At 36.4% G+C, this 13,547-nt stretch overlaps 1 protein-coding gene across 1 annotated transcript in view; it reads left to right on the top strand.

Moving 5' to 3' along the window:
* Nucleotides 1-98: 98 nt before the first annotated feature.
* The window catches only part of PLCL2 (phospholipase C like 2), a 114,224-nt gene continuing 100,775 nt past the window's right edge, over nt 99-13,547 (top strand). The window contains exon 1 of the mRNA XM_026068626.1: nt 99-646. Within this exon, the coding sequence (XP_025924411.1) occupies nt 317-646 (330 nt within the window). The 5' untranslated portion in view covers nt 99-316. The remainder of the gene's footprint in view (nt 647-13,547) is intronic.

Here is a 13,547-nt window from a genome sequence, read left to right as displayed (position 1 = left end):
GAGCGTGTGTGAGCGCCGTGGTGTAACGCTCCCCCGCCCGCCGCTGCCTCGTGTGAGAGCGAGCTGTCACGTTTCATTTCTTTTCCATTCCCAGGTGCTGGAGGACTGGTGCTGACAGAAACAAAACTGAGACGTTTCACCCCCCCCTCCTGGAGCCACGCGATTTCAGCTGTCAGATCTGCGGAGGGAGAGAGACTTTTGCTCAAAATCCCCCGATCGTAAATACACAGAAAGCGGAAGAAGAGCCAGCACCAGGCAGCTGCAGGAGGAGGGGAGGGGGATAGCAATATTGTTTCTGCTCTAGTCAGGGAGGCTGATGGCGGAGTTTGGCAGCAGTGGCGGCACCGGCGGCGGGGGGCTGCCTTCCTCCCCGGGTCCAGTCCAAGGCAAGGTGGCCTTCAAGGCAGGAGATGGGGAAGGCGGAGGGGGAGGAGGAGGCGGCGGAGGTGGTGGCGGCGGCCGATCCCGCTTTGACAGTGCAGGCAGCCGGGTCTCTAACGGGGACTGTGCCCTGGTGGGAGCTGGYGAGGAGTCGGGATCAGCTCTTCCTGGAAGCCCGGAGAGCAGCAGTAAAGAGAAAGGCTTTTCCACCACTCAGCAGCGAGATGGCAAACCCGGCATCCCCCGGAGGAGCAGCATAATTAAGGTAAGAGCATTTGCTCCTCCCCATCGGGGTCTTGGCTGTTTCTCTGTGACACAGGCAGAGACGCGTGAGAGAGGTTTGGCTCACAGGACCTTGTCTCAAGATGAAGGGATATGCTGGTTTTTGTTGTCTTTTTTTTCTTTTGTGGTGAGGGGACTTGACCTTTCCTTTGTCAAAGGTGAACAACAGTGAAAAGATGGCTATATGCACATCTGCATGTGGGGGTGGATGTTGTGTTTTGAGGGACATTTTAATAGATTGCTCTAACGTTCTTGGAGCGCTGGAGAAGGTGAGAGAACCTAAATGGCTTGTTAAAAGACAACATGGGCATCAGCCTGGCACTGAAAGACATGGCTTACACAATATCCTTGTTATTTGGGATGCACCTGTGCAGAGCAATTTTGTTGCTCCATTGGCTTGTGTGTGTGACAGACACACAGCAGGTGATGGGAGGTTCAGGTTCTCATTGGACTGGGGGTGGGCGAAGATGGAAGAGGAAGGTTTTTTCTTGTTGAAAGTGACAGCGTGTTTAACAGGAGACTGTGTTGTACTTTACCTGTAGAAACGATCTTTGTTTATACTTACCTCTGTATTCTGAGTGCTAATGTTTCTACATGGAAAGTTGGGGCAGAAAAATGGTAAAATGTAGATCAGTGGAAAAAGGGATGGGAGGGTTTTTTTAGTACAATTATTTACACAAATACAATTGTTCCCTTTTCTTAAGTCCTTGCTTCCTGAGAAGTGACACTTTGTCTTGTTTTTTTTTTAATCTTTCCCAACTCCAGTGAAAAGGTTAGAGAACCTAGAAAAATGACTCCATTTGTATAGTGACTGTATTAACCTTAAATAAAGAACAACTTATCAAAGTACTTCAGAACTGAGTTTAATCAAGAAGAATAGCTAGATTTGTTGTTGTCTTAAATATTTATATGCCTCTAAAATTGGAGTATGAAGTTCTATTAGCTGCATAGTAGCAAAACACAYGTGGAAATTGAAGGCCAGTCGTGTATCTCAAGTTGTATTACAGCCTCCCAGACCTTGGTTAAAGAACCAAGGGGAGTGAGTGCAAGGGMAGTCAGCAGTGCAACGCACTTGACAGCATGCACCCACCCTTCCTGTTAGAGCAGTGACGCTAGGTGTGTGCRTTTGTGTGTGTGAGTTAAAGAAATTATAACAATAGAAAAGAGGCAACTGAGCATGGTGTTGGAATAATTTAGTATTTACTGGATTTGCCAGTGTTTTTACACAAATCTGTTATTTCCTAACACTGTTTTGTTCCTTCTGTGGTAGTTCAAGAAAGATACTATGTTGCTTGCAATGTGTAAGGTGCTATCATATTACTATTTTGTATCGTACCATTTGATTATACAGGAACCTTCTGCCTCTCTGGGGACCAAACAGGGATACAGTATAGTGCAGTATATTATAGTATATGCAGTATGCAGTGTGATCTGTTAAAATCAAGGAGCACAAGAAAAGGAAATATGTTTTGGATTACATTTTGTGAATATCTAAATGAAGCTTCTTAGTTCATATGAAAGTGGCAGCACTGCAGAATATAAAGTTATTCAACTTTCTGGTATTGTTACTGACAAATTTGAACAGTAAACTGTTTAGCTGTCAAGAACTGACTAATGTTTTACTTTGTGTTGTAGTTTGAATAATTATGACATGAGTTGACAGCAGTGCTTTTAAAGTTATGTAGTCCATATCTATTTTAAATATGAGTGTTTTAATACTTTTGGGAAAAAGTACTTGTTTTCAAATATGCTGAATACTCACTCTTCTGCCTGCTTGCTTCAGCAGTGTTCACAGGTAGTTTGAGTCAGATTGTGTAACAACATAGTTTTTGATATGAAACCTTTTGGAAAACTTGGCAYGAATAGTAAAGCTTAACGTGTTTGTTATTGTCTGCTCTTGCAGAGCAGAAGTCTGTGAAGCAGAGTGGAAAAAGTACTATGTAATCTATTTTTTGGAAATATTCCTGGAGTTTTAGTAACTTATATGAATGATGTATAACMGCTCTTACAGAATATATGGAATAAACTCAGAAAACCTGTCTATGCCATGCAAATACAGATTTCTTGTCTTTTATATTTCATTTAAAATACACAATTATGTTAGTGGATCTGTGAGATGCAAGTTTGTGGAATATCTAATGTTTTAAAGACTTTGCCTAATGAATACTGTGTAGGCTTCTGAGTCACAAACAGAAAATTGACATTTGAATGTCAAATTGTTTCAATTGAGGCTAAATTCTTTGGAAGTGCATGTTTGTGGAGAAAAATTGAAATATTTTGTGTTTTCTTTTGTTTTTAGTCGGTGCTTCTATTGATTGTCCATTTTCAGGAGTCTTCTCTTTCCTTCTCAGRGTAGTTTCTTTTTTTTCCTTCTCTTTCTTATTTGCAGTCTCTGCTCTTTTCTCTTTTTTGCTGTTTTATTTTTGTGCACCTGCAACATTCTGTTTTTTCTTTCTTGTTCAGGACAAGACTACATACTCTTTGAGATTAGAGTGTCATCTAAGAGAATGATATTCTCAAGGTGGTARAGCTACTGTTACTGGAAATATTAATATGACCTTCATGTCATGCTTGTTTATTTCGGCTTTCAGACCCTGATATATAAGCTGTGCTCAGGCTGAAAGTATTAAAGATTGTACCCTTCACTTCTAGGCTATTCTATAAAAATTGCTACTGTACCGTTTATCTTTGTTGAAACAAATCTGAGGGCTAGGGAATGTATATGCGTTTGTTTTTGTTTCTTACCCTCAATATTTATGAAATTCTGATTTTTTTCAGAGAAAATAGTTATGACACATCATGCATCTATGGTCTTTAAGGCTATTCAGATAGCTAATTTGTGAACTAATTTATGTACCACTTATTTTTATAAAACAGATTTTTTGTCAGTATTTTGCTTTTCCATAATACTTCTCTTGGCGTTACCAGCTATGGTTTCCTATAATATACTTTTCTATAACGATTCCTATAATTTTCTATAAAATGAATTTACAGTGGGTCCATCTTGCAGCTCAAAGTGGATTTGAGCTTTCTGTGAAGTTTTTCTCTTAGTTGCTCTAACAGTCGGCAGTGGGCTTTCTTCATCTATATGTGGGGGTTCCCCTCCATCTAAAAGAGAATTTGAAATGGTAAGTCTCTGAGAATATTTGCAAGGCATATAACTGACAGTGTCTAGGTTTCCTCAGAGCTGCTTGCTTCCAGGGATCTCCAGGAACAATATACGTTTGTGGAACCTCACAGTTGTCAGTACTGCAGACCTAGGCCAAAAGAGATACAACTGTGTAAACATCTTTCTTTATTAGGAGAGGTGTCATAGTAATAAAACAAGAAGAGACATACATAGGAGAGGCTGTAGTTATTTGAGAAGACAACAATGAAAAGTGAATGAAGAAAGGTGGCTTGGCATTCTATGAGTGCAATGTTCTTATCAACATATGTCTGCAAGCAAAGTTCAGGGTTTTTTTGCAGATCTTGGTGTCAATAAAACACTGTTTCTTGGCTGATAACTTAATAAAACAGGGAGATTCAAATTTGTTTCTGTGTGTAAACTTATGCTTTCATTCTAAAGTCAAGCACTTGCTGATCATTGCAGTTCTTAAGTTCCAAAGTCTGTGAGAAGAGAGGAACCAAATTTATCAGGTAGATATTCTAGGGGATAATTTTCAACAGAGCTTTTGCTTTTGAAATTGAACATTCTTATATTTGTGTCTTTCTACAGCTGGGAAGTCCTACAGCATATGCATCAGGTTCTTCTTTTTTCATAATAAAATGACAGAATATGTCATTATTTTGTATGGCTTCTGTGATGTCTAGTTCATATTGTATACCTCTCTGTATCAGGTGTACAAAATATGAACTGTAGAGAATGTTACACAGTGTTCTACCACTATGATTGTTTTAAAGTCTGTAATAAATCCTTTTCCTTGCTTTCATGGAAAACTTTAAAGCAATATTTTCAGTGGATCTAGGTCCTCTGCAGCCCTAAATTACCTTAGCCAAAATGACATGTTAGTAAGGCTTAGTGGAGATCCAGGAATAGATCATACACATTCAGTTTCCATCTGTAAGGATATAAGAGARTTAGGTTGCTGGAATCAGTTTAACATATATGAAATGACCTGATTTTCAGCCAACTTTTATAATGAGAAGGAAAGTTGTATAGTCACACTGTTGGGGTGTGTGTGTATATATACACAAATATAAATATAAATAAAAATACATAAGATATATATATATAAAATATGTGTGTGTACGTGTATATATATACATGCATGCGTGCACACACACACACACACATATATACATTATATAAAAAATGCACACTTGTCCCCCAGGGACTTTGTGATGTACCTGACATTTTCAAGTAAACTTGATTGAGTGATAACAGGCTCAAAGGTGCTAAGGCTCCTAAATTCAAAGAAAATAGCCCCATAGAGGAAAGCGTGAGAAAATTAGCATGTTTTCTTGCTCCACACCCTTTTCCCCTTGGAAACAAAAAGCTACAGTGTGAGCTTAGTTCTTCCAAGTTTGAGAAGATCCATATGGAAGAAAGACATTGAGTGTCCCAACAGTGGAGGATATTTTGCTCAGAGTATGCATGTTAATTGACACCAAAATATCCCGCCACAAAGAAAGCATATCCATAGGAAACAGGACTTTGATAGTTCAACTACCCCTACGTCTTCTTACTCTGGGCAGGCTTTCAGCTAGACAACTGAAGTGTAGAATTTTCTAAAGGAGCTGTTCCTGGATTTTTTGTTTGTTYCTTAGTTTCTTCTGGCTGATTTGTTGTAGATATAGCATCTCATCTCTTTTGTTTGTCATATAATGAGAGAGATCTGAACAGCTAACTGCAGCTTCATAAATCCTCAAGCTTTCCTTTATGGGATACTTACTCTTTGATTTGTCGCACTCTCACCTAAACTATAGAAGGTTACATGTACTTGTCATTATTTGTGTTCCTCCTCCTTCATCCTCTACTACTCATTCTGTAATGGATACCTAAATTTTTTAAATATAATATTTATTTTAAAACATTACTTAATGCCATACTGTAGCTCTCCTTGCATCATATTTTCTGTCATACAAAATCTTAGATATTTGCATGTAGTATTTTTTCTATATATGCGTGTATATATACACATATACACACACTATATATATATGTTATACACACGCACATATRTATATGTATGTATGTATATATTAGGCAATTTACTACTTGCTAACAGTGACATTGGACCAGGATGTGTGTTATGTCACAGCCACTGAGCAGATATGATGTGCATTGCATTTGTTATATGATTTTTATTTACATTAGTACTTTTTCCAGATTGCAGTAATAAAAATGTTGTTTTGATACAAGTAATTCTATTTAAAAAAAGCAACAGATGTTTATAGAAACTGATACACAGGGGTATTCACTTTACTCAAGTTCAGCGTGTAATTTATCTAGCTTATCTACTATAGCCAGTGAAGAAAAAGTGTTTTTGTTTTTTTTTTCCAAAATATGACTTGGAGCAGGAGTTTAATTTGGAGAAATTTAGATTCTCTGACTTCCTCTCTGGAAGAGCTTATCTATTTCCAGTGACTGTGTAAAGAGGTCAGCTGGTGTGAGTAATAGCAACTCCTTCGCCAGCACCACACCTCAATCCTTACAATATCCACAAAATATTATGTTCAGTGTGTTCAATAATGAAAAATCAATTAGTTGAATTTAACAAATTATTATGAACACCTGATGAGTGTTTCTTATGCCTATTATCAAGATTGATCAGAGATATGACTAATTGTTTAGGTGCCTTTTTTGGGGGGGGTTAGGAATTATAGCAGTGGTCTCCTACCCATGGTTCACAGATAAGCATTGCTCACTAAAGTTTGATGTTGCTTGCAATTATGGAAGATTAAAAAATGAAAGCTGAGGCTGACAGGAAGGGAAGATGTTAATCGTATAATTTCCCAGTCTTTGCTGACCCAGGGTGATATGAACATAGGTTTTTATATTTTCTAAATGACAAAATTCTTTGAAATAATACATGTCAATTGCATAAACTTTAAGAGACTAATTGATTTAGAACTTCTATTATAATAGTAGTATATTGATTCTAAAATATTTAACTTTTCCCACAAATTTGGGATTATGTTCAAAATTCAGAAATCTCAGTATAAGTAGACTAGCAGGTAGACTTCAGGGGAAGAAYGGTATGTAATAATTTATACTGAATGTGGAGAAGAGGAAAATGTGATTAAGCAGTACCATGGGTGCATTAACGAATGATTAAAAATAAGGTTGGAAGAGACCTCAAGAGGTCAGTCTACTCTGCTCCACTGCTCTGTGGCAGGATCAACTTTTTATATCTTCCAGTATGATGCTTTTGTGTTTCAATCACCTGTAGTATGTGATCCTTCTGGGCAGAAATGCTAGCTGATTATTCCTCTTTGTATATGGGCAAGAGCAATCATCTACACAGAGCTTAAAAGCCTGCACTTGTCGTTAGTGACTTCATTCTAATTATTTCAGATTRTATCTTCAATTTGTCAGGCTCTTTCTAATTTTAAACTTATCTTTCAACATGCATGCAGATCTTCCATCTTCCTGTCAACAGCAGATTTAAGTATACTTTCTTTTCCATCATACAATGATACTTGATTTGATTTTTTTTTTCTTTAAATGATAGGAGTTTATAGATTTTAAATTGTATCATTCAAACACTAGATACTCTATAACTACACTAAAGCCAGTTAATTTTACTCTTTATTGCCTGTAAACTGGGCAATATGCTGTTGCAGAATCCAGTTCAGAAATATAATTTATGAGAAAATGACTTTACTATAAGTATATTAATAATTAACAGTAAGTACAAATTTATGAATCTGCTTACTAGATTATGGGTTTGGGATAAAAATGGCTTCTTTGGAAGGGGCTGGGGTTGTTTGTCTTTACAGAGAGTCAGTAGCAAGCATCATCTTTCCATTTTTCTCAGCTGGGGTTAAGAATATCAGTACTGCTTTACAGCTGATTTTTATATAGGGGGATAGTGCCATCACTGTACTTGTTTCTCCTTGTCTTGGGACGATATATTTGGAGCAATCCTTTGGAAGGGTATATTACCCATCCTCCTAATTGCCTTAAATCCCTCATTTCTACTTAATTAGTTACTTTTCAAGAACTGTCAGTGTTGGCCTGGTTGTTCCTTGCTTCTGAAGAGGAACGTGTCTGAGCTCAGCTGCCTCTTCCTTCCTAGATCTTCACCTCGCAGAACATCTATGTTGAAGACAGCGAAAAGCACAATACAGCATGTGACTGGGAATCAGTAGTACTGAGGGTCCCAGTGTTTAACTGATGCAGTCTTGGGAAAGTTAAATAGATGTGATTCATATCTGACTCTCCTGGACCTCTTGGGGTTTCTTTTAATGTCTTTTGACCCTTTGGAACAAGTAATAAAATATTCCTGAGTACTTACAATTATATACTATGTTCAAGGATCTTTTCAGATAACAAACATTCATGTTTTGGAAATTGTTGTACATAGTTCATAAGCACAGGCAGACAGGAAATGGCCTTTATTAAAAAAATACTTTTCATAACAGCAGTTGAGTTTTATAAAATCAAAAATATAAAATAACAAGATATTAAGACTGATTTCCAGATTGTTCATAAAAATATTTGTTTTAATAAGTGTTTGACATTTTCAGTCAACAATGTACTTTAACCAAAATCCTTAAAATAAAATATAAATATCTGCTTATTTAAGTAAAAAAAAAAAATCATAGTTTAATTCTTCTTTTTTGTTTTGTTTTATTAAAGTTGGAATAAAAGGACAGGAATTCAGCTGACTGCCAAAGCTTTTGTTTAGACTATTTTCTTCCTACAACTTATTGCTAGTGTTTTTAGTGTAGGCAACTCTTCACTGAATTTTAGGTAAGTTCTGTAAATGGTAAAGAAACAATTATAAGTTTAAAAAAAGCAAGACATCAACTTTCATTTTTATGATGGTCTTACACTGTGCCATGCTTGTTCCTTTAGTAGATCAGGAGCAGAATTAATATTATCCTTCATGTATGCTATGTAGTTTCTGAGTTGATGAAAAAATACTGGTTGCAATATTTATGTGTTTGAAGTTTACAAATAAATGCATTTTTACTGCAAAAGGTGGGAAAAACTAAGTAATAGTTGGACATAAGTTGCTTCAGGAAATAGCTTCAATCAACTGAAACTTAACTTTGCCATTCACAGCAAATGGTCTCTAAATCATTTTTTTTAACTATGCTGACAGTGATTGCTTCCAAAGACATTTCCAGTGAGAACTGAAGAGTTAAGGATTAGTATTTATGTGAAATACAAGGAATGAGGGAATGTATTTAGTCATGTCACGTTACTACCACATAGTGGAGAAAGCTAAAGTAGACCTCAGTAGTTTGAGTTCGAATAATGTTTTGTATTTCTTTCTTTTAAAGAACCCCCACAGCATTATATAGCTTATTGTATATATTTTATCTGTTAAGCTCCAACTGTCTCCTTTGTCTTCTCTCCATTCTTCTCAATTGTAATGGATGCAGTAATGCATCTCACAACTATTGTTTGAGGTAGGCAATTTTCAGCTTTATTTGTTTCACTTCTCAAATAACACCTTCCGTGTACCTCGTGTTTGCTCCTTCCTCAGGGAATGGCCAGTCTGATTTAGATAGGCTCTAGCCTGAGAGTCATGGTGTAATACGAAGGCACTGAATTCTTTTAGCTGTGAGTTTTGTCATTTGGTATTTTGTAGATTTAGATTTAGAAATTGACAGTGGAAGAATTCATAACACCGATCTTTTACTCTCCTGCTTGGCTTGGTTCCAGTTTGTGTCACCTTGTCCTGTTGTGCCACTCTGTTCATCCCTCCCCTTGTTTGGTCACTCCTCAACCCCCAGACAGCTTCGCCTTTCTGCTTCAGCAGCGRGGAGACAGCATGCTGGCCATACTGTGCTTTTGTACTTTAGCAGCTAGTGGAGATCTTTTATTCCCAGCCAAGTGCTAGAACAGAGCAGAGCTGCGGAGTGTGCAATAGTTGGTGTCTGTTTGAATCCCAAGAAGAGAAAAAGGAGAAGAGGTTCCAGTGCCGGRCTGTCAGCCATCACAACAGGTTGAAGTCCCAGAGGCTTGAGGCCTGAACCTACGATTAAGGCTGATTGCACAGCTTAGGGTAGCTGCATCTGTTCTCCTCCGCAGCCTTCAGAAACGCTCCTCGCGAGCTGCCAGCCCAAACAAATTTCAGAATGCCTGTCCTGGGTCAGAGCATAAGTCCATTTAGTTCTTAGCTTGCCTCCAGCAGTGGCTGTTACAGAGATAAGAAAAAGCACGCTTCCCTGACATCTGCTCCCAGCCTTCTAGTAATTTGCAGCTGAAGACATCTTTGGGTTTAATAATCCTTACSGTTGTCTTTTCTTCCTATTAATTGTCAAAGAACAGTTTAACTTTGTAAGCTTTTCACCACGGTAACATCCTATGGCAAAGTTTCTTAGATTAACTGTGTTGTGTGAAGAAGTTCCTCTTCTGTTTGTTTTTTTTTTTTTTACCTGGTAACTACTTGCTTGTTTACTTCGTATGCCCTGGCTCATTAGAATAGATAAGCACTTGTTCTGCATTCAGTTTTTCTATTCCAATCATGACTTGAAAGGTGTTCATCTTATTTACATTATGTCATCTTTTTCTTCCAGGCTAAAGAATCTTACTGTATTTAGTTGTTGCTTCTGTTGAAGCTATTCTGTGCTTTGTTCATCTGTGCCCTTTTAAGTTTTTTTTTTTTAATTATTTTATTTTTTGCAATGCAGAACTAAGAGAGTACTCAGAATGTGTACCAGACAAATGTATAAATCCACTATGGTATAATAAAGGCTTAAAAGTATTGTGATACCAGGTTGTCCTGTAATTTATTTATTCATTTTTAGTGTTGTCATCATAAAAGATTTAAATGGTATCACTGTCACTAATTGGCAATGGAGAGTGCTGTTAAAACCTTTTACTAAATATTTAAAACCTTCTCTTTGAAGAAATGTGTAAGGGTGTGTGTGCTGGTGATGATGCTTGTGTTGGAAGTGGCTGGCATTAACATCTTTGCAGGAGGCTGAAGATCTGTTAGAAATCTTTTAATGTGCTATAAAGTCTTTTTATAGTGCCGGTGACACAAAACGGTGCTGATTAGTACATCTAGCTTCTAGCTATGGTTGAGTACATTTGTTTGCATATTAACAGAATAAAAGAGCAGGGACATTGCATAGTGCTGCAAAATACAGTATTAATAAAAGCGCCTTTATTTTATAATAAGCTGTTAAATATAAGAGAAAGCAAAGTACCTTGTTTTTATTAATGTATCCTGGTAGTATTTTGGATGTCATAGATTTATGGATTTTAAGGTTCTCCCCCAGCACTCATTATAAAGCATTATTTTAGCCAATGTTTTATTCCGTTTGTTTTTATAATGTGTGAGGCTCTTCCAAGATGCCTGTGTCAGAGTCCAGAAGAGCTAAGAAAGGATTTCTGGTCTTTAGGAAACTCATACAAGGGGTAACAATGACATAAATAGCTTCCTGAAAATGGAAGAGCATCTTATGTTTCACCTCAGAGAAGAATTCAGCCAAGGATTCAAGGATGTATGAAATGATTAGTATAGCAATAAAAAATAAAAGTAACGAAGTATTTTGGGTCCCACAAGATTGGTACAACAGCCTTATCTTGGAGGGAAATCCCAATGCTCTCTCACCTGAGCTTTTGAGGATAGAAATGGTATGAGATGTCTGTTAGTATGCTGTCCTGAGTCTTTGCTAGGAGCCTTTTTTTTGGGCGGGGCTGCTTATTATCATTAGCTGCTCTAAGGAAAGAAAGATACTATTTCCTTATGTAGTTATGTAACAACATGTTAATTTTTACTCTGTTTGAAGGTGATTTTGATTTACACTCAGTTGTAACAAGACTAGAACATGACATGGGTTTGCATTAAGTTTATGTGTAGAAGATAATCTTTCTGTGTATAAAGATTTAATTTAGGCTCCCAAAATAGTTAGGGCTCCCTGTCTTGCCTGAATAAAATTTATGTTTTTTTGTCCTGGTGATCGCTGATGAGTTTTTAATCAACGTTAATCAACAATCATTAATGGCTCTAATGTATACTTTCAGTGTTGTCAACTGCAAAAAATATGTTCTTTTTCCTCCACATCTAATCCCAAAATCACTAAATCAGTGTTCAGGGATATATAAATGTTATTGTAATCTCTTTGGGGGGCAAGGGGATAAAAAAGAGCCTTCTGATTAAAGCCCTGCCATCTAAAAATTGATTTGCAAGATTAATCCATTGTCACAGATCTAAGAATCTTTGATTAGTGTTATTTTTATTTAAAATTAGATTCTAATATTTAGATTTATAGTATAATCTACAAACAATCCATACATGTACTGGAGATATTCTGAAGTGAATAATTACTGAATTTATTTTAAGTCTTTCTGACTTTCTGGTGAATTTAGCAAAATGGATATCAAAAAAATTAATAGAGATTATATTATGGAATGCCATCAACTAAATATGTCTTTTGCAGAGAAAACACATCGGCTTGTGATACAACACAGAAATAGAAACTATTTTACCTAATTGTCCACCGTGAAATAGGTCTTGTATATTATTTCAGAAGATGCTTCGAGTACTAAGTAGTACTTGTGGCTGGAATGATGCAGAGATATGAATTTTCTGATGCATTGTGTTAAAATACAGCATAGCTGTTACATCTTTAAGAAGTTTTTGTATAAAACAAAACCAAGTAAAGCTATTTAGTATTTAAAGCAGAAATGCAGAGCTGCGGTATGTTTTCTCTGTTTGACTCAGAACCTTATCCCTTTCTCACCATGTCACTAAGTTTTGCATTGGTCAAAATTAGTCATAATGAAGATGCTGCTTACTTTTTTTTTTTTTTTTTTTAAGTTGAATGAGTAATTTGGGAATACAGCTTGCATCTTTGACTTAAGATGGTTACAGTGAGTAGCCTCAAAGTAAACTGTATGCATTTCTTAGTTCCATGCACAATATTTTATAAAATTTTATAGCTACTTAATGGATGTGATTGTGTTTAATTTTATTATATATATAATGTTCTGCTGAGGGTATTCAAAATCAATTTAATATTCCTGTACAACAAACTAAAACTTTCCTTGCCATTACAAAAAGTGTTTAATTGCATTCTTTCCTATATGCATATTACTCAAAATATTTAATAACACAGTCCTTTATCCTAAGAAATGCACATCTCATAACCATTCCTTATTTTCAGTGGCTAATCTGCACCACTTATAATGATCAGTGAGAAGTCATGTGCTGCTTCTACAAAATTATACTTCCTGGTCTGATCATAACCAAGGTGGATCTTTTGTTTGTTTACTTCTTTATTCCAGGAATTTTCCAAAAACATAATAAAGAATGAATTCTAGGTCTGTTGATTTCAAAATCTTTAATGTAATTGTTAACAACACAACTGTATGGACCGTCCTCTCTTTATCTGTCTAGCAGATGTCTCTAACAAAGTTGCAGAGGTCCTTGCGGGTTTATAGTCTCAGACTATGTAAACAATTTTGGTCTTGCACTGATCAGCTAATTACATAGTTTTAAGCACTTCATAATCTTCCCTATCCTTGAACTCTGATTGTATATTCAGAACAAACCTAATATGATTGAGTCTTCCTGCCAATAAAGTTTCCTAAAGATGTTAGTAACTTCTTTAGTATTAACCTTGAACTTTCTGGGACTTCTAAGCTGAATTTTCTTGCTTTGTTGATTCCTCCATTTGCTTTGGAGAGTGCATGTTTTTTTGCTCACTTCCTCTGTCCTTTTCTTTGGGTTAACTGTAATGAAACCCTGTGA

Source organism: Apteryx rowi, unplaced genomic scaffold (assembly GCF_003343035.1).
Source record: "Apteryx rowi isolate R43461 unplaced genomic scaffold, aptRow1 scaffold_277, whole genome shotgun sequence".
NCBI lineage: Eukaryota > Metazoa > Chordata > Aves > Apterygiformes > Apterygidae > Apteryx > Apteryx rowi.
This window is presented reverse-complemented; position numbering and strand designations above follow the sequence as displayed.